At 38.8% G+C, this 19,618-nt stretch overlaps 1 protein-coding gene across 1 annotated transcript; it reads left to right on the top strand.

Moving 5' to 3' along the window:
• Window positions 1-4,351: 4,351 nt before the first annotated feature.
• On the top strand, window positions 4,352-9,609 carry LOC135176406 (uncharacterized). The gene is made up of 3 exons (XM_064145557.1): window positions 4,352-4,465; window positions 7,683-8,028; window positions 8,136-9,609. The coding sequence occupies exons 1-3, from the start codon at window positions 4,352-4,354 to the stop codon at window positions 8,564-8,566; spliced, it is 891 nt and encodes a 296-aa protein (XP_064001627.1). The 3' UTR covers window positions 8,567-9,609.
• The last annotated feature ends 10,009 nt before the right edge of the window (window positions 9,610-19,618 follow it).

Here is a 19,618-nt window from a genome sequence, read left to right as displayed (position 1 = left end):
GCAAGATTAGTCCAAGCATACCTGTGAGAAGCTAACTAGCTCTCAAGGTAAAGGTAGAATAAAGATGACATTTCCTCTCTTCTGCCTCTGCTGCACTCTGCTTTCTGCATGTTTTGTGGCAGAAAGCCATTCCATTAAAATACAGTGGGTTTGGAATCAAAACAAAAAACCACCAACATACTAAGAGAACAGCTGAAGTAGCAGTGTCATTCCTTATAGGTATTTACCTATTATTCATGAGGCTCACATGAAGGTGATTAGATGAGACCAATAGCAAAAAAATATGAGTTTTAAGGAATTAATATTTCTAGAAGCACACAGAATCCAAAATGCAAAAGAAGTAAGTACAGGATCATTCAAACCTGGAATATACACTGATCTCCAGCATGTCCACAAACTTTCAGATTGAACAGCTGCAATCTCATGATTTTAAAGAAAACAAAAACTAGGAAAAGGTCAGATATCCTCAAAGTAAAACCAGTCAGTGACAGTATGGAACTGTGACTAAAGTGAAAGAGACAGAATCTGAGATGGCACAGTGAACTGTTTAAACAAAGAACCTAATTCCTTGGACTGACTTTACAGAGACAAAATGAATTATGAAAGTGTTGTAAGAACAGTACTACTCAGTTCAAGTTGGAAACACCTTATCAGGAACTCCACTAATATAACCATAGAAGCAGCTCCTGTAGACATGAGTAAAGCTTGTTCAAACCATTTGAAAGCAAATGCATGCAAAACTTGGGTTTAGAAAACTGATCATACTGCTACTGCTGCAGCAGTAGATGCCCTGACACTGCACCAGCACTGTCATTATTGTCAATTAGTTAATCATCTAGAGGTTTTACTGAGATAGGAGAACCTGCAAGGGCACAAGACAAGAGAGTAGCAGTTAAGACACACAGGGATGGAAACATACAAACCACTAAGAACACTTCACCACTGGGTCTTGGGCAGATCCTGGCAGCTTCCTACAACAGTACAACTTACAAAATATGTGGTGCAAACGATCAATAGCAACAAGTCTGTGTGCAGCCAGTACTGGCTGTTCTTCACTCTGATCTAGTCAAGCAAAATTGAGGTAAAACCCCTCCACTTTTAACAACTACATGAACAGCAATTTAAAGAATAGTGAAAGACAAGGCAGCAGCTGAGCAACTGGACGAAGGCTAAAGTAGGCAGCACTGAAAGGCTAGGCAACCCACAGTCTCGCAGACAGCAAATGATATAAAGAATAGGACCTGTAACCACAACTTGGCTTGGTATCTGATCTTATGAGGAGTACAGGAGACATGGAATGATGTTAACTTATGGCTAGCCTGCTCTCAGTGACTCTGCTTTGACAGGAAACAGGAATTGTTCTGGAAGTGCAAAGCAAAGCTCTCTCTTGACAGTATCCTTAGCAGGGTGTCAAAGAAAACACTTTAGAATCCTAAAACAGACAAAACCCAAGACAAACTTCTTGTTAGAAACATTACAACTGAACATTGCTATTTATTCTCTTCCTATTCTTTTTATCTTCTGTTTCTTTGCCATTCACAAGTCAGCAGCTACACATTTAAGCATTCCTGCTAAGGTAGCTGAAGACACTAACACATAGGCAAGTCACTAGCATAAATCTCACTGCTCCTGTGGACCAAAGGCAAACCTGAAGCTATTGTAGCTACTGTCTTTCTACCCACCTAGTGCAAGGCTTGGCTACACTGACTTAAGAGTTGGGAACACAATTTACCACCTCCCTATTCCCTTCCAGGGAACACAGGAATACTACTAAATTCTTCTATTGTCAGACTTCTTATCAGTCAGAGGTTCTTGCACCTTTTGGTGTGCTTTTTGTTAACACAGTAAACACATGCACTAGCGCACAAGCCCCTACTCTGTGATCTCTGTGCCAGCCTGTTTCTCTGTTCAGACCTTATTTTAAGTGACTTCAGTTTAAACTCCAAGTCAGCTCCAAGAAGACTGGTGAATATAGTAAATAACCAATTAATGGCACATTTATGAAGTGAAAATGTAACACAAAAATATTTAATCTTAAAGGATGTTGTTTAAAAAACAAGTGCAAAGCTTCTAATTTATTTTATGGATTGGCTAAGGAAACTGTAAATTAGTAATGGCTCAATCACTTTAGAAAAAATGTACAAATTTTTCACTACTGTCATCCAAAAATATTTTAAATGTTTTTAAGTCAAGTTTAAACAGAGTATTTCTGAAATCACCCTAATGACTTACTTTGCAAACAGAACCAAAAGGCCAAAATCACACTGAAAATTCTCTTCCCCAAATGTGTGCAAAAAGACCAGTAAGAGATTAATACCAGAAATCAATTTTTGCTTTGGGTTTTCCAGTCACCATTTGAACTCTTGAGACACTTGGGAGAAACTTTTAAGCAAGTGCTTAAACCAATGTTATTTAGAACTTCAATATTCTTGAAGCAGGCAGTGTGCTTGCTTCCTATGCTGACACATCATCAGTACATTATTGTAAGTAGCAAAAATGAAATTATTTCTACAGTTAAACAACAGAAGTAGGGCATTTATCATATTTGTCAAATAATTTGTTATAACAAACACAAATTACAATAAGTAATTAGAAAAGCCTAGCCATTTAAGCTTTCACAAGCAATGCAATACCTATGCCTGTCTTTCTCCCGTCCTAGAGTTATTTTTATTTACTAAATAATCTGATCACTACAATTAGCAGCAGTCTGAGTGGAAAAAAACCACATTGTATTTATCAACAGTATGATTCTATTTCAGTCAAAATAGCATGAGAGAGGAATGCAGTCTGATTCAGGAATTGGTACTACACAAGTTTGACCTTTTTTACATAGCTTCAGTAATCAATTTCAGTGTCTATCACATTTTGCTATCTGTCCCTATGCAGAACTGAGATGACCTGTATGAAGAAACATCTAATAAAAAGGTAGATTTTTAAAATTAATTTTTCCATTTTCTCATTATAGCCCTAAAATATACTGAATACACTCTATAGCAATTACTATACATTTAGGAGAACTGATGATAAAACCAGGAGACCAATTTAGAAGTTTTCATCTGTTAGGGCCTGCCAGTGTGAATTAGACCATGAACACCTACTTATGCAAAAATGTCTGTACAAAGATAAATGCTACTCTTCTGTCACTAAAGTTAATTAAAACACACAAGAAAATGGGAAGTACTGTAACACATTAACATTATTAGTGCTGCAGCCTGATTTCAGTAGAACATTCTTCAGTAAAACTCTTATCATAGAACCAACCAGGTTGGAAGAGACCTCTAAGATCATCTAGTCCAACCTATCATCCAGTCCTATCCAATCAACTAGACCATGGCACTAAGTGCCTCATCCGTTTTTTTTCTTGAACACCTCCAGGGACAGCAATTCCACCACCTCCCTAGGCAGCCTGTTCCAATGGCAAATTACTTTGTGAAGAACTTCCTCCTAAGATCCAGCCTATCTCTTGTTCCCAAATAGAAGAAAATTATGTTTACAATCACTCCATATTCAGAGCAGAAGAAAAATATCCTTGCTAGCTCTTCATCTGCTATACCAGACTCAACAACTGGAAGCAGGGGAGGGCCACCTCAACATTATTTAACTCTATCTTCAGTTAGAAATTTTACAGAGAACTCTAAACTGTACTTTGCAAAACCAAACAAGCTGAACAACAACGACCAGCCTTGAAATTCTCTTCAACTTACAGGTTATGCAGCACTGTAGGAAGACTGTACATATGTTCTACCTCTACATGGACTCACTGAGAGCTTTCAGAGTAGGGACAGTATGCTCAATTGGCTTAAAGACATCTCTGTGCCTTCGCTGAGGCTAGACTGCATCACACAGGTCAGTTGCTGACAACAATGTAGTACGCTTCCCAGAGTTTAAGCGATGATGCAGCCTACAGCTTTCATATCCAGTGACTGTTCTACCAACAACCCATCTCCAGAAGTGTTGAAACAGAGGGCTGTAATGGTCTCAGAAGACAGCCTTTCTTACCTAGACCTAGGATTCTGAGAAGCTTGTTGTACTGCTCTGTGTTTTCTACCCAGCATAAAGGGAGTAAAGAAGTAGTTATTTGGATGAGGGGATTGAGGGCACTCTCAGCAAGTTTGCAAATGACACCAAATCAAGTGGGAACATCAATCTGATTGAAGAAGGCTCTGCAGAGAGATCTGGGCAGATTTAATCAATGGGCTGAGGTCAACTGAATGAGGTTTAACAAGACCAAGTGCCAGGTCCTGCATATTGTTCACAACAACCCTACACAACGCTACAGGCTTGGGGAAGAGTGTCTGCAAAGTAGCCCAGTGGAAAGTATCTGGAGGTGCTGGTAAACAATCATCTGAACATGAGCCAGCAGTATGCCCAGGCGGCCAAGAAGGCCAGTGGCATCCTGGCCTGTATCAAAATCAGTGCGTCCAGCAGAAATAGGGAAGTTATTGTGCCACTGTACTTGGCCCTGGTGAGGACACATCTTGAGTACTGTGTTTGATTCTGGGTGCCACTGTAAAACAAATACATTTAGGTCCTGAAGCATGTCCAAAGAACAGCAATGAGGCTTGGGGGCAGTTTGAAGGGCATGGCATACAAGTTGGAGCTGTTTAGTCTGGACAAGAGAAGGCTAAGGGAAGATCTTAACTGGTCTCTACAAGTACCTGAGAGAAGGCTATAGTGAGACTGGTGTTGGTCTCTTCTCCCAAGTAACAAGCAGTAGAATGAGAGGAATTTGGCTTAAGTTGTGCCAGAGAAAGTTTAGATTAAACAGCAGGAAAAAATTATTTGAGAGAGCAATGAGGCATGGGAACAGGCTGCCCGGGGAGGTGGTGGAGTCACCATCCCTGAAGGTGTTCAAGAAGTATGCAGATTTAGCACTTCAGGATATTGATTAGCAATCATGGTAGCTGGGTTATGGTTGGACTTGACCTTAAAGGTCTTTTCCAACCTTAAACAATTCTATGATAATGAAGGATTCTATAATAATGCTCATTTGCAACTATCAGACAAGACGTGCAGCGCACTCTGAAAAAAAAAAAGATAGAGCAGTGATCCCAATAACAATCACAACTCACTCCACAAGCTCAATCACAATCTCAACTACAACTACGAGCTTAGCAGCACACATTCTGAACTGTTGGAGATGTCCAAACCCTGTGACGTTTCCTCATTCTCCTCTCTCTGTTGTTCACAAAGAAGATGATTGCTAATTTCTTTCCTATACATTTATCTGTTCCTGGCTGAGTAATGCAAGAACAGCAGTTAATTATTTCAAGCTCCTTCTGCAAAGCACACATAATTCATACAGAGACCAAACATAACAACTTTAACAAAAATCTATTATTATTTTATATTTTCCTTAAATGAGAAGTTAAAAAAAAAATATATATGATAAGGCTCAAAAACAAGATCTCAGTTTTCACATAGTTAAAAAAAAGTCTACCCATTTAAATGTAAAAATAAATATATATATATATATATATATGATTCTAAAAAATACACTTCAGATAAGTTCATATTTGGGTCAGTTGGTATTTTAAACAGATATAGCAATTCTGGGGAGCCGGGAATTACAATTTAGGGTCAAGAACAACAGCCTTTAATCAGATGTTTCTGATTCTGAATTTAAGTCTGAAAAAGAAAGCTGCTTCTTCCTGACAGACAAAGTCTCCAAACCTACTAGTAGGAAGTAGAGGGTAGGTTTAAAGAATTCTTTTCCATGGAAAAGAAGCTGAATTTATTGCTGGCTCTTTCATGTTTTAAAAATAGTTCTGCACAAACTAGTTTTGTCCACACATTTTTAGTATCAAGTAGTGAAAATGGCATTGATTTTTTAATTCCTGACAGTCTTGTACTTCACATACGCTTGTAAAACTTGCTTAACTCAAGGCTGTATCATGAGATGACGTAGATCCAAACATTAAACAAATACATAAAGCCATGACCCATTTGTTTTGATATTCTGCAATGTTCCAGACAGGGAGAAAAGCCACCACTGAAACTATGAGACATACAAGACTTCACAATTTATTAAGAAGATTAGCTGGGTTTAGTTTGTGCAGTAATGATTAGTCACTGAATATGTGTTGGTTTGAAAGCCTGAAAGGTCAGGGATCAAGGAATTATTTGGCTTAATTGTGTTTAGTTTTTTTTTTTCCCATCTTCTAAATAGTTTAAAGTTTCTTTAAGTCAAGCAGAACTTTGAAAATGTGGAACTACAAGTGCATTCCACACAGAACAACAAATGCACCTTAAATATCACGTTTTTTCACTTTTTGATTATATTTGTAGAACTGCCTGCTGTGAAATGACAAAGTTCATGGTTCATCTGAACTTTTGAACTCAAGTGAGTATTTGACACAGCAAAACAATCTAAATGAACCTAACACAAAGTTTTCATAGTTTAAACCTAGCTTTCAGGCCTTTGTCTGGGGCAATTGGGTAGGAAAGTTCTTTATTGATGTTGTAAAAACTACCAGTTTAATAACAGGCAGAGAGGGTAGAGAGATCAGTGGAAAGAGCACCTTAGCATTTCTGAAATAGTGCTGGTTTAGTGGTTCACTGAACTTTACCTGACCCCATTACGAAGGCTTCCCCAGGACAAGTTGTAGCTGCATTTGTGACAAGACTGAAGCTTCCTATCTTATTTCAAATAGGCTCCAGGGCTGGGAGTTTACAGACAAAGTGAGTTGAAAAACAAAACAAAACTCTACACACATGAATTCACTTGGCTTCCTGCATTGCTATTTAATTTTTATGTTCAGGCTGGATTCTTTTCATTATGGAGACACTGAAATCTTTTTTTCTTCCAAAAGGAAAAAGTTTGTCACCTGCATTCCCAGAAAAAAAGCTTTAGAAAAAAGGGGGGAAATAGTGCTTTTGAGATTCTTGTACTGGTGCTCCTCACAGACTTCAAATGTCAGCCTGCTTGCACACTACTGCTATGATGTATTAATGGTACTAAAAATCCTACAGCAGTCTCAATTCACACGTTATGAATTCAGACAGGCCCATCAACTACCAAAACCCAGACAAACTTAAACTATTACTTCCAAGACCCTGCAGGATGTCCTATATTTCAAGCTCACAGCTTGGTAACTCCCTAGCACGTATGACTGACAAAGATTTCCGACCATATTATAAGCTGACAGCATGCTAGACCGGGTTCAAAGGAGCCTTACGATATCAGCGCGAGTGATAAACCCCCTACAACTGTTCAGTCTCCTGTCAATTTCCTGTGAGAGCAACCATACAGGCTGTATTTCACAGCCTGTATAACTGGAATTACTCACTACTCCCTTCCATCCGAAAGAATCAAAAAATCAACCCAACTCAGTGCAACTGTTAATAAATATTAACTATATTACAGCTAATATTGCCTCTGGTGCAGCTTGCTAATAAAATTACGTTTGTATTCAGTTCAATTATGACAGGAAGCAGAAAATTCCCAAGGCAACTTAAAGACATTGGGTCTTACTTTCTATTCTAACTAAACCACCCACATTCGCCCTTCTAACACCAAGGCCTACCAAAGCCTATGCACGCAGTTCTGTTTCTAAGCGTTTCCACTTCGTTTGCTGGCAGGTTTTACTTCGAAGACAGCCGCTCCTTTTTTCCTACTGACCCAAGAGAGAGCGTTCTACAGGAGAGAGAGAAGGAAATAACTCGCTACATTAAAAACAAAGATATGCAGCACGATAGGACAGAAGGAGCCCCTGCCCGCCAGGCGCTGGCTCCGCAGCCGCGGCCTTGAGCCGACAGCCATCCAGCGGCCGGGCAGGCCGGAGGGCACAGCGGCCAGGCTGAGCCGGGCGCTCCTGCACCGGCTGCCACCTGGGCTGCCCAGCCCGCGCCCGGGCCGCCTCGGCGATTCTAAGGTGCCCCTTGCTACTCACTCGGATGTGCGCAAACGCAGACATCAGCATGTAAACTACCAGAGGCTGCTTCACATGGAATTAAGCGAGCTCTACCCTCTGGGGCCACGCCCTGAGACTTTTGCTCCCCTCCTAATCACGCAGTTAGCAGATGCTGGTAACGATAAGGAAGAACTTTAGCTGGCACCTAAAGGCAGCTGCACACTCATCAGCCTTGCACTTGCAGTTCTTCTTACCGGAATCTTCTTCTTTCCCTTGCAAAAGGTACTAAACCTGGGAGGGTTTTTGCGAAGGGCAGCTACCGCAGCGAAAGCCGCCGCATTCCGGGGAAGGCTGAGCAGAAATGGACCAGCGTAGTGCTTACCAGGGTCCCGGGGCTCGCCACGGGAACCTGCGGGCGAAGCTCCGGCAGTTCCGCTAACACTACCGACTCTGGCCAAGTCCGGCGGCCGTGCAGCGCCACAGTCGCGCTCCTCGGACTGCCTCTGAGACCGGCCACACGGCAGCCAGCCGACTGCCTCGGGGCGGGCGATGGGTTAGCAGCATTGACTGGGAGAGGCTGTGGCACCTGCAGTTTGAATCCATACATCCCTTATAGCCGCGGAGTGCCGTCAGTGGCGACTGCGGATTTTCATTTGTTTTACTTAGGTTCAGGACCCATCTGTGCTCTACAGTGTCCTAAAATCGTGAAGTAGATGGAGGTGAGACCCCGGCTTAGCATCTGAAGGGCAACACCCTGATGAAATTCCACGTAGGGATCTGATCTAAAACGGCATTTTATACTGGTCAATACTTGTATTGGTATCAGAGATATGAAAAATAATCGCCTGAGTAGTTGTTTGACTAGTTCAGTATATTCTTCATGAAGTATCCAAATTCACACCCTAGATGCATGAATTAACCTTCTGCAGTTTTCAAGCTTAATTTCTCCACCCCACCCCGCAAATGTAGACCACACCCCCAAGCGTTCCCTGTCAAGAGCCGCAAATCCAATCAAGACTGGTCCCAAGGTGCAATTTGCACCCTGCAACTCTGCCATCACAGTTTTAACCCTCAATTTATGAGCAGCCACTGGCTGCTGTGCTAAGCCTCACCAGTCCTTACTTTCCAGTGAAGTCTTCAGCCAGACAAGGAGAATTTCTTTCCCAATGATGTGAGGGTGATTTTGCTGCTTCCTGCTCCTTTGTGCTTTCACACAATTGCAATTTGTCTAAAATCGAGGAGTGGCTGTTGGCACCCATTTTGTCACCCAAAGAGAAGGTTACCTCTGGCATCTGGTTGATAATGGGTAGGCAAAATTTTGTTGTGGGTCCTCCTGAGGTTGCTGCTGCTCTCACTGTGGCAGGTGTGGATGTGTTTCTTCTGGGAAGTTCAGGAAAGTATGTCAGACCCATTCCCCAGCTAAAACGCTGAATCCACTGTGAGATATAGAAAGTTGACCCTTGCTCTGTAGACCCCGTATATACCCCTGTTCTCCCATTTCTTTCTAATTTGTTGTAGGACTTGTACTGGCAACCTATTACAGAAGCATCAATCACATCAGCTCCTAAAATGGCTTGTTAGACTGCTGCACTGTTACATGCAATTTAAGTGATTTGGAGGAAGAGGTTTTAGAAGCAAACAGTGCTGCTGAAATTGCCTGGAGCCAGTTTGATTGATTTTCAAGTATGCAGAAGCAAAGTAACAAGTATAAACTGACCGGCAGAATACAGTGTTTGGCACTATGCAGAAAATGCCACAAGATTTTTTAAAGCCTGTGCTTAGGTATGATACTTTTAATTACACAGAATCTCCCTGCTTGCTGTTGAAGGAAGGTCAAGTCTACAAGGTGATTCAAGATGGGTGGCAGATCATGCAAAACTTAAGTCTTCTATTTGTGGGCTGCCATGTGGAGCTATTCCATAAGCTACAGGGTAGTAGTAAACAGCTGGAAGACATGATTTTGTAGACAGTTTCAGTAAGTGTTCTTCTGTTGGCATCACTGCAGGTCCTAACAATGTTGCATAAATGCAAAGCAAGAAAAACGTCCCTAAGTCCTTGCCCCAGAGAGCACTACTAGTCAATAATAGAGAACAAATTACAACAGAGCACCAGGACAAAACTCATTAGCTTGAGGAGCAGGCATCTCAGGACCTGTTGTTGGCAATTTTTTGTAGGCATTTTATCGAAAAGTGATGAAGATAAATTACAGTGCACTTCCTTAGGAGTTCTTAATGGAGCTTCCATCAAATATAGGAATGAAAGCACTCTGATGCACTTTAGAAAATGTAAGAAGTGGAAAATAGACACTGTCATCATTAAACAGATTGAAAATAGAAGTCAACCTTTAGGTGCCAAATAAGTAGCCATATAAACTATAAAACTCTTTAAAAGACAAGATAAATCACTTATGCTGGCTTAGAGTATGAACAGAATGATTGTGAGAGAGAGGCAAGTGAAATAACAGTCTAGGAAGTTATTTTTGGCTTGCTTTCTGAACAGAGATGAACAGAGAATAACTCAATTTATGAAAAACAAGCAAAAAGATGTGTTAGAAACTGAGATATGAGTGGGTGAGAGTCTTAAAAAGAGTTTTATCTATTTATATACCTGGAGGTTGTGGATCAGAAAAATCTGTAAGATTTATGCAGTGCCATAGTCAACACTGCTACCAGCTCAAGTATATGGTGTGATGCTGACAAATGACTGAGGGTTTGTCATATAGGACTCAGCTAGTGCACGTGATCTGTGGACCAGTTCCTTGAACCAGATTCCAGATGTGATCCCCTCTTCTTTGGCAGCTATTTGCAATGATTTGTTCTTCAGATTGGACACTGCCCATGGCATTTGATTTTCCTCTATCAGTTTTGAACCACTTCACATAGTTTGAGAGGTGAAAGAGTTAACACAGGGAGAAATACAGAGATGGCATTTCAAATAGTTCTAGGCTATAAACTCCAGGGCAAAGACTATTATGTTTCATAGCCATAACAATGTTGTTTATGGCTAGGATTTGAAAGAATGTATATTAAGTGTGTACTCAGATTTGTCTGAAAAATAGAACTCTGAAAAACATCATTTGGGAGTTAACTATCTGGTTCCTCCCACTGATCTCATGACACTTCTCTAATCCTCAATTACACCTTTTTCTTTAGGTTTTGATGTATCATATTTTAAGTCCATTACTCTAAAGCACAGGACAGTACATTAAGAGAGAGGTAAAGAAATGCACAAAGACATTCCACACTTGTCACTAGACTACAAAGAAGTATTTTCATACATTTAAACAAAAGTACATTTTTTATCTTCTCTTTCTGGTATTTCCTTTACTGCTTTTATGTAATCAGTACCAGCTGTATTATTAATACAGCTCCCAGCAATGTAGATTTCCAGCTCGAATAATTGACAGCTTTCTCCACTGACCTCACCCTCTATTGAGGCATCATCTCTAAAACACTTTCCACAGACACACTGTTACTGCTTGCATACTCTTAACTCCTGCCTTTGGTTACACTACCATCAGATTACATCTGGCCATCTACTATTCTGAAATTTCTGGAAATAAATGTGGCAATGTCGTTACAGTATTACCAACTGTTTTCTTGGTCATTCTGTCATCTGTTTCAAGACCATGACTTTTGCAGAGCATCCTTTTTCCTTAGTGTCCTTGCATGTTTTGTCACCAACTGCATTTCCTCTGTCAGTACTTATTCTGCTTGTAATACTGCTTAAAAAACCCTGCTGTTACAACCTTAAAAAAAAACCTCCGGGATCTATCCAGGCTACTGTATGTTTTAATGAGATGGTCATTGACTTTAGTCAATTTGTGGTCTTCTCAGTTGATTTTGTTCTGTTTACCACCCTCTTAATTCTCTTGGAACTATGGTGACTCAAGGACATACTCTGCTGACCAAGATGTGCCCTCCCAATGAGTTTTTGATGGAAAAAGTAACATTTTTGTCCTTTCAAACTGTCTATTTATGTGTGATGTCATCACTACCTTTGCTGTGACCATACTGCCCTGACATGCTCTCAGATAAAGCTCTTAATAGATGAGATACCCCAAATCATTTCTCTCTCTGATCATTCAGTAAAGATTTCCTACAAGAAGTGCATCTTTTTTCTGTATTGATGAACTGTCTTAGTTAGCTTCTTTGTGGAGTACCTTTTCCTTTAACACCTTTGGCATGTACATTTTATCTGTTTCACATCTCTCCATTTACTCATGTTTGTTTTCAAATCTGTGTGCAGTCTTTAGAAGTTGTGTGTCATTAAAGGCAGCTAGTACCAATCACTGTTAACTAGTGCCTCCTTTTGCAATGAGGCATGCTGTGCTGCCTCTGGATCTATTGCCCCAATAAACATCGCATCTGTGACAACAGCTCATTCTCTTCTATGGATCTCTGTGTTTTTCCCTTTGGAAGCATGTTCTTTGCAGAGGGATTTTCTTTACCTTTTGAACAGTTTACCATGGTTTACCATGTGATGGCAGTTTTGCTTTTAATGGGACGATTGGTGCTCCATTACTTGCGCTCCTTTCCAGTTCTCTTTCCTCTTGGCTCCATGTTCAGTTTGTAGTCTACCAAACATTGCACTTCCTTCTCTTAAGAAACATCTCTGATCAAATTAATTTAGGGGCTACTGTTTAACATAATAGTCCACCTGGTGTTTCCATCAGGCATCATCCAAACTCCACTTCAATTCGTTAAAAGACTCTTTCTGGTGTAAACAAACTCTACTTTGGACCTTTAAGTACTATACTTGTTCAGGCTAGATTCTACCTTGCAGAGCAGTTGATGACAGAGGGGTTTTTTTCTGTATAGGAAAAAATAGACCTCTTTTGAAACAGAACTTCTATCAAAAAAGCGTCTATTGTTCTTAACAGTCATAAAAATCAAAGTTTATACTACAACTCACCAGAAGGCAAAACAAAACACAAGAACTCCAAATCCTTCTGGAACCTGACCTATGAGAGCTATAGCAAGCACACATATCATTGTTTTGCATGTAATAGAATGCACTTTGATCCATGGGCTCTAAGCTGTCTTGGCAGGAACTTGCTGTGAAATTTATGTCCATGATGCAGGTTACTTTACACAGCAGGATAAACTTTTTGCCTTACGACCTATACAGTGTTACTTAAAGATATCAGGACTGCGTTGTCCATATGTCATGGACTACTACTTTCACTCTTGAGAACTTCCAGCAAAGTGAAATTACTCACTCGAGTAACATTAGCAGAATTCATTGCCAAATTAATGTTTCAAACAGATCTGTATATGGACTTCACAAAAGATCAACTATCATAACAATTATTCATTAAATGTCTACCATTGACTTTACATGTTTTGTTGATGGATTTTCTGCTTAATTTTAAAATTTCCTCTGTAGTATTTTAACATTTTTTGTCTACCCAAAAAGTAAACAAAGGAAGAGGTGAAGGTGTTTCACAGACACCACTGCTTCAGGCAACTGTCAAATGTAAAATTCAGTGGAAAGCTTCAGCATGTCTCTAGTTTAACTCAGTTGAGGAATGCTGCAAAAAACAGGTGTTGTCTGACACAAGCAATAATTATCTTTCACCTTGATGGATGTTAGTTTAATCTGTTTTTTACATGGTAGCTAGGTCTCAGCTGGGTTAATGCCAGAAAGCAGATGAGATGTTTTGCGTACTTTCTGTATGACAATACCCCAGACAGTTTTTACTCCCTGTTTTATTTATTATAGGGAATAGTTTTAATAGTATCAGTAGTTTATCCATTAAATTTTAACTCTAAATTAATTTTATGTTAGAAAAGACACTGATGAACAAAATATCCTTCTAAGATGTGGATGGTTACCCATGCAATATTCACAAAGCAAAATGAGTTGAAGTACAAGCTTAGAGGAAGAAACTTTAAAACAAAACAAACAAAAAAACCCCAAATACTCCCCCACACACACCAAGAAAACCCAAACCAACTTCTTGTCATTCCTTTGCATATGTTTAAATGAGAAGAAAACAACTGTAAGGTCCATCTTTAATCCAAAATTTTTTATTACTTTCTGGTTTCCAGTGGTTACGATACATCCTTCATCACATTAAGCCATTCCAAACAAGACTACACCCTTCCTATGCCCTTGAGCAGACTTCCTAGCCCTGTGGGCATGGAAGTGGTCTATAAACTGCGCTAACATTGAACTTCACATAATTTCAGAGATTCTCATTGCATAAACAGTGTTTTGAGTTTCTTCAAGGTGTTAGGCAATAAATAGAGCAAGTTAAAGCGTATGCAGGGCCTCCTGCTTTGGCAATGTTTTCTACAGATCTTAAGTTGACAAGTCTGTGGTACATCACCTCTGATGTAAGATTCTTGGTGGTATTTCTTGTGCATACCCACGATGTTATATGTTGGACTGATTTCACAGTAGCGCTCCTACTAGTCACAACTGGCTGATGACTGATACCAAAATATATACAGTTAAGTGCTAATTTTCAATAGATTGTGTTGTGTTGTCCAATCAATTGTCCTCTATTTTTTAGGAGCACCTGGTGGATAAATATTTTTAACATCTGTGAATCAGCAACTTTCAGGAACAGGAAGAGATCAACACTCACTAGTGCTGAACTGCTTCTCTAAATTTCATTCCACCTCTTAATAGCTTTCGCATGACACGAAATTCAGCATGACAGTAGCCCTATGCACTGAAAATGTGGGTTGATATTAGCATTGTTTGCCTCTGAATGTACAGCCTTTACAAAACATTATGTTCCTTGTCATACGGACTGATTTTGTTGCATATGAAGGCTATGAAGCTTGTTCCAAAGGACAGCATATAGCAGGAGCAGAAGACGTGACTACCTGAAAACCTATGTTGAATGCAGACTGTGGTCTGCAGAGCTCACACAGGGAAAAATAGTCCCAGCATCATATTTCAGAAAGATTATTAAAAAGGTTTTCTTAGTCCTCATGAGAGCAAAGTACTGAAGAAGCTCTCAATTAAAGAGCTACCAGTATGCTGGAATGCTCTAGGCTAGTGGTAGATTTTTAACTGCGGTTTGCCTCGCAGAAAACAAAAGCCAGGTAATAAAGATGAAAAGATCACAAACTGAAAAAAGAAATTACAAGAAAGACCTACATAGTAAGACAGAAGCCTATCCATTCATCGTGAAACCAGAAAAATTAGAGAGCAACCTTCAAAGCTGAGAACTTGATTCATCGAGCTATTAAAAACCTTATTCCTTGTATGTTTTCATTCCTCATTACTAAAACATGTGAGATACATTTTCTCTACTATATTCATGCTTCTCCAGCAGGAACTGATACCAAGATTGTATTTTCATTTCTAGAGGACAACTCAAAACAAAACAAAAAAGAAGTGCCTGCATTTGATGTCAGCATTTTATATATTGGATATACAAATATAATTTCAGAGTTGTGCATCCATTTTTCATCTCTCAGGTTCCCCATTTCAACATGACCCAACTACAGACCTTGCACAGAGTACAGTTCTTGGCAGATGACTTTACACTTTACAGAAAAGAAACATAAGATAAAAAGAGATGACTACATGGGGTTAGCCATTTAATAAAAATACTTATGGATGTCTTTTAATTAAAAGTGAAGAATAGGTCTTATAACAGGTGCCCAGGATTTTCTGTTAAAGACATTCATATGAAAGATTGGCCAGATTTCAGTGTGGAATCTGGTTCTATTTTGTCAGTGTTTTTAAGATGGCATTAAGATTTATTTAGCAGCAGCTGGAGATATCATTACTAGCATGTGCGCTCCTCCCAGGGTAAGTGTCGGAAACACTCAGCAGGCACCTCGGTTACAATATTAATGGGTTTGGATGTTGCTACAATAGACAGAGGAAGTCCATACATGTAAAGCAAGAAAAGGAAAAAACCCTACACCCATGTAGATGGAAAGTACAGCAAAGCAGGAGGACTCAAATTTATACATCAATTCATAATAATTTTTCATCCAAACCCTTAGAAATTTCAGACTATAGGATTCTGTGTAGTTTTAAAAGTTTTGCTTTAAAAGATTGAGATTGAAACAATACAAAAAGTAATTGTACTAAAATTCAGGAACAGCACCATCTGAGATGTATTTTAAAGTTGCTCTGTCTTCTGTGTGGTCACTATGACTGTAGTACCTCAATATTGCAGTCCCAATGAGTTTTCTTTGCAATCTTCTTCATAAAGTATTATTATTCCTATTTCCCATATGTGTCAGTGTGCTTCGGTTTGTAACTGCCACAGTCTCCTGGTGAATGACATTTTCAACAGAGGTTTTCAACTCCTCAGCACATGTCCTCACTACTTAATGAAAATTGCAGAAGAATTATTTATCTCTGCATAGTCATGGCACAGAAGCACAGTCGTGCTCACTGAATTAGTCCATCATTTCCAGGTCCAGATGGCAAAAGTAAAGAAGTTGCAAACCTCTTGAGTCTAAAAAAGTTTAATGTTAGGAAGTTAACAAAATTGTTGACTTCCTAGTTGTTCACTAAGATCCTTTGTGCCAGATAACATAAATAGAGTTAGCAGAATCAGTGAACTCTGGGTAAAAATCTTCCAAAGAATAAAGAGTACCTCAAGAGAACAAATAGAAGGAAATATGAAACCGTTTCTTAAATATTTTAAAACTTAAAGACCTGAGGAAGAAGGAAAACCAAATACCACTCAGAGGTTTGCCTTAGGGAGCTTCCAGAGTATATGGTGGAAATACGCAACTATTAAAGTTAATGAAGAGTGGAAGAAAAGACTAATGTGAACTAGATCATCTTTCATATATATATAAAACCACAAAGAACTAGGTCATATTGGCAAGCTGATGCTACTCTGCACACCATTTAAAGAAAGGCTCAATAAATCCTTTATTCAAAATTAGCAAAATTAAATCTGGGAGAGTGAAGGAAAGAGAGAGAAAGAAAGCATTCTTACAGCGTTCGAAGTTACACAAGAACTGTCAAAAATAGACAAGGACTAACATTGGTGGAGAAAGTAAAATATTGAATTGCAGAAGGAAATGGACCATACAGAAGGAAGATGACCATACTTGCCCCCCCCCATCCCCTTTTCTCTTTCTCTTGGATTTCTGATTAGCAGAAACATTTCACCTTTTATCTTACGAATGAACTGCTCCTGTTGGAAATGAATGAGAAGCAATTTTTTCTGCTATGCTGCTTAGAAGACCACATTAAACACACTACTGCCTTTCTGTAGTCTTTAATAAGCATCATGCCCCTAATATGGCTAAAATTAAGAGTACAGACAAAAACAAAGATGACCCTTAATCTGCTTGCATTTGGTAGGCTTCAAGCTACAGAACATATTTTTTTCTTTTTTTTTTTTTTCTCCCTGCTCTACCCTTCCAAAGATATGTTCTGGAATATGTAAAAAAAAAAATAGCTGGAAGGAATTTTACAGCAAGCAGATGAAGCAGTCATATCTATGACCTTGGAATAGTATCTATGCTTTAGGAAGTCAGCCTTTCCCTTATCATGTAGTCAGTCTACAATTCAGATTTGATTTACATTTTTCATGTCATGAGGCCTTCTTTTATTTCCCAACATTTTAAGAGCTATCTGGTAGTGAAGAAAACATTTTTAATAACATAACTTTTTCTTGCAGTTTCCAAGGAACAACCTTTAAAATACAGCTGGACTTAGAATTATTTCTAGCATTTGTTTCCTATCACAGGTCTCATTATAGATTTTAGGTCACTGTGTAAACTGAAGAATATCTTGTGTAGGTATGAAATGGACCTATAATTTTTATTTTTAATAAATGTATTTTAATAGTTAGATTTCTTCTACACAAAGAGTGTGTTTTTGCCAGAAACAAGTACTTTGCTCAGGTAATAATTTTTATACGTAATCTAGATAACATCACCTGCAATGCACTACTGAACAAAGCACAAAATATAAAAGGAGAAGCATTTTTCACTTAAATGTAAAACCAAAAGTGGAAATATGCTTTCTGTAGTCTTAAAGAAGGAGCTGCAGCATTACAAAAGGAACACAAGTGTGTGAACTTTTTTCTTCCCTTGTCTTGCAGCTGATCTACTTACATGGGCCATTTTGACACCCCTATAAAAGGTATGAAACTCCTACATCAAGGAAATTGCCTATGATTAAGGGATAATATGAAAGGATGTTTAATCTCTTTTAATAGCGCACCTAATGCATGTTAATGACCATCAAAAGTTTCTACCCTTTCTTGCTAAATGAAAGATGAGACTTACTATTGTCTTCTAAAAAAATTTGTTCTTTATACCTTTGACTTGAAACACAAATACATACACAAAAACTGGAACAAAACATGTAGCCTGTCTGTGCTACTAACCAGTCAGAAATTGTTCAGCCAGCAGTGAATTGTATTTTATTGAAAGAACGACAGATGTGTAAAATCAAATGATGCACCTACTAAGCATATGACCTGCATACACAGTAGAGAGGAACTACTACAGCTGTGTATCTGTTGTAAGAAATAATTGGGCCTTTAACCATTTGTTTTCACTTCTGAATTTCCCGTAAATTACTAATACAAAGTTAATGGAATGTGCTAGTTTACTAGGTGGGGGTACAAAAAACCCATGCTTCATTTTTTCATGCTTTGCACGCATCCTCACTGTAGCTAACAGCTCCACTAATTTTGAGTTCATTTTGTTGAATTCACCCCAGAATGCAACAAATTTACGTAGGTTCACTTTTTGTGTGATTACTGAATGTTGTATCTATATATAAGGGTTTAAATTATCCCAAGCCTATGCCTGTAATTTAATTGCAAATACCTGCCACAAATCCACTTACTTTACTTTAAATGAGTTAGAGGGAAAACTACCTTGTAAGAATTTCAGGGATGAGCTAAGAGGACTGTAATTCAGACTGAACTTCTAGGAATCACTATACAATTGTTTCCCTAACACATTTTTATATTAAATGCTTTTCTTATTAAACATGGTAATGACTGGGTTTATATGATGACTTATGAGGCACATTTGGCAACATTAACAGGAAAAGATCTATATTCTTTTATCAAATATCAAAGAAGAAGTCTGAAACTTTAGTCTTTCTGGAAATGGATTATGTATTTAATGCATTAAAGGATTATGGAGAAGGAGAACTATTCCTGCACCGCAGGACTACAGATTAGCAGTAAACAATATACTGCTACACAAAAAGCTCTTTTCTCAAGTCAGATGTTTAACAATGCCATTACAGCATTGGCATGCTTTGTAATTTCTTCTCCTTTCTTTTTCAAGGGAACATTCAGTTTAAATGAAACATCTCCAAAAGCCCTCAGTTGCACTTTTAAAATCATTTAGATTCAGAGTGGCTCTGTTATGAATTGTATTGCCTTCTGGAGTAAGTGAAGCTGGGTAGGGCAGGTATAAAACCCAATGAATGCTGTTTCATATGCTTGGATTCAAATGCCCCTGAGTTTTAAAAGTAGGACATTTTAAAGAGAACCACTTATTCAACTCCATACTGAAAGCGTAAGACTAATATTTTGAAAACCTCTAATTCAAAGACCTGTTATCTTTGCTTGACCTTATTTCCTGTCATTGGCAAGAAGTGAGTTGCTTCTATTCACTCTAATAGCCATATAGTATAACCCTTGCTGTGAACAACTGCTATTTATGCATCCCTTTGTAGAATGCTCCAGTCTTGGGAAGTCATATGTCTGCCTCAGAAGGGTCATTTACAAGCAACCCCTTGTTTGACCTAAGAGATACATCACACTGCCTCACCCTGTACTTTTTACCCTGTGTACT

The sequence above is a fragment of the Pogoniulus pusillus genome, chromosome 6 (assembly GCF_015220805.1).
Source record: "Pogoniulus pusillus isolate bPogPus1 chromosome 6, bPogPus1.pri, whole genome shotgun sequence".
NCBI lineage: Eukaryota > Metazoa > Chordata > Aves > Piciformes > Lybiidae > Pogoniulus > Pogoniulus pusillus.
The sequence above is the reverse complement of the archived record's forward strand: the minus strand, read 5'-3'. Positions and strand labels throughout refer to the sequence as shown.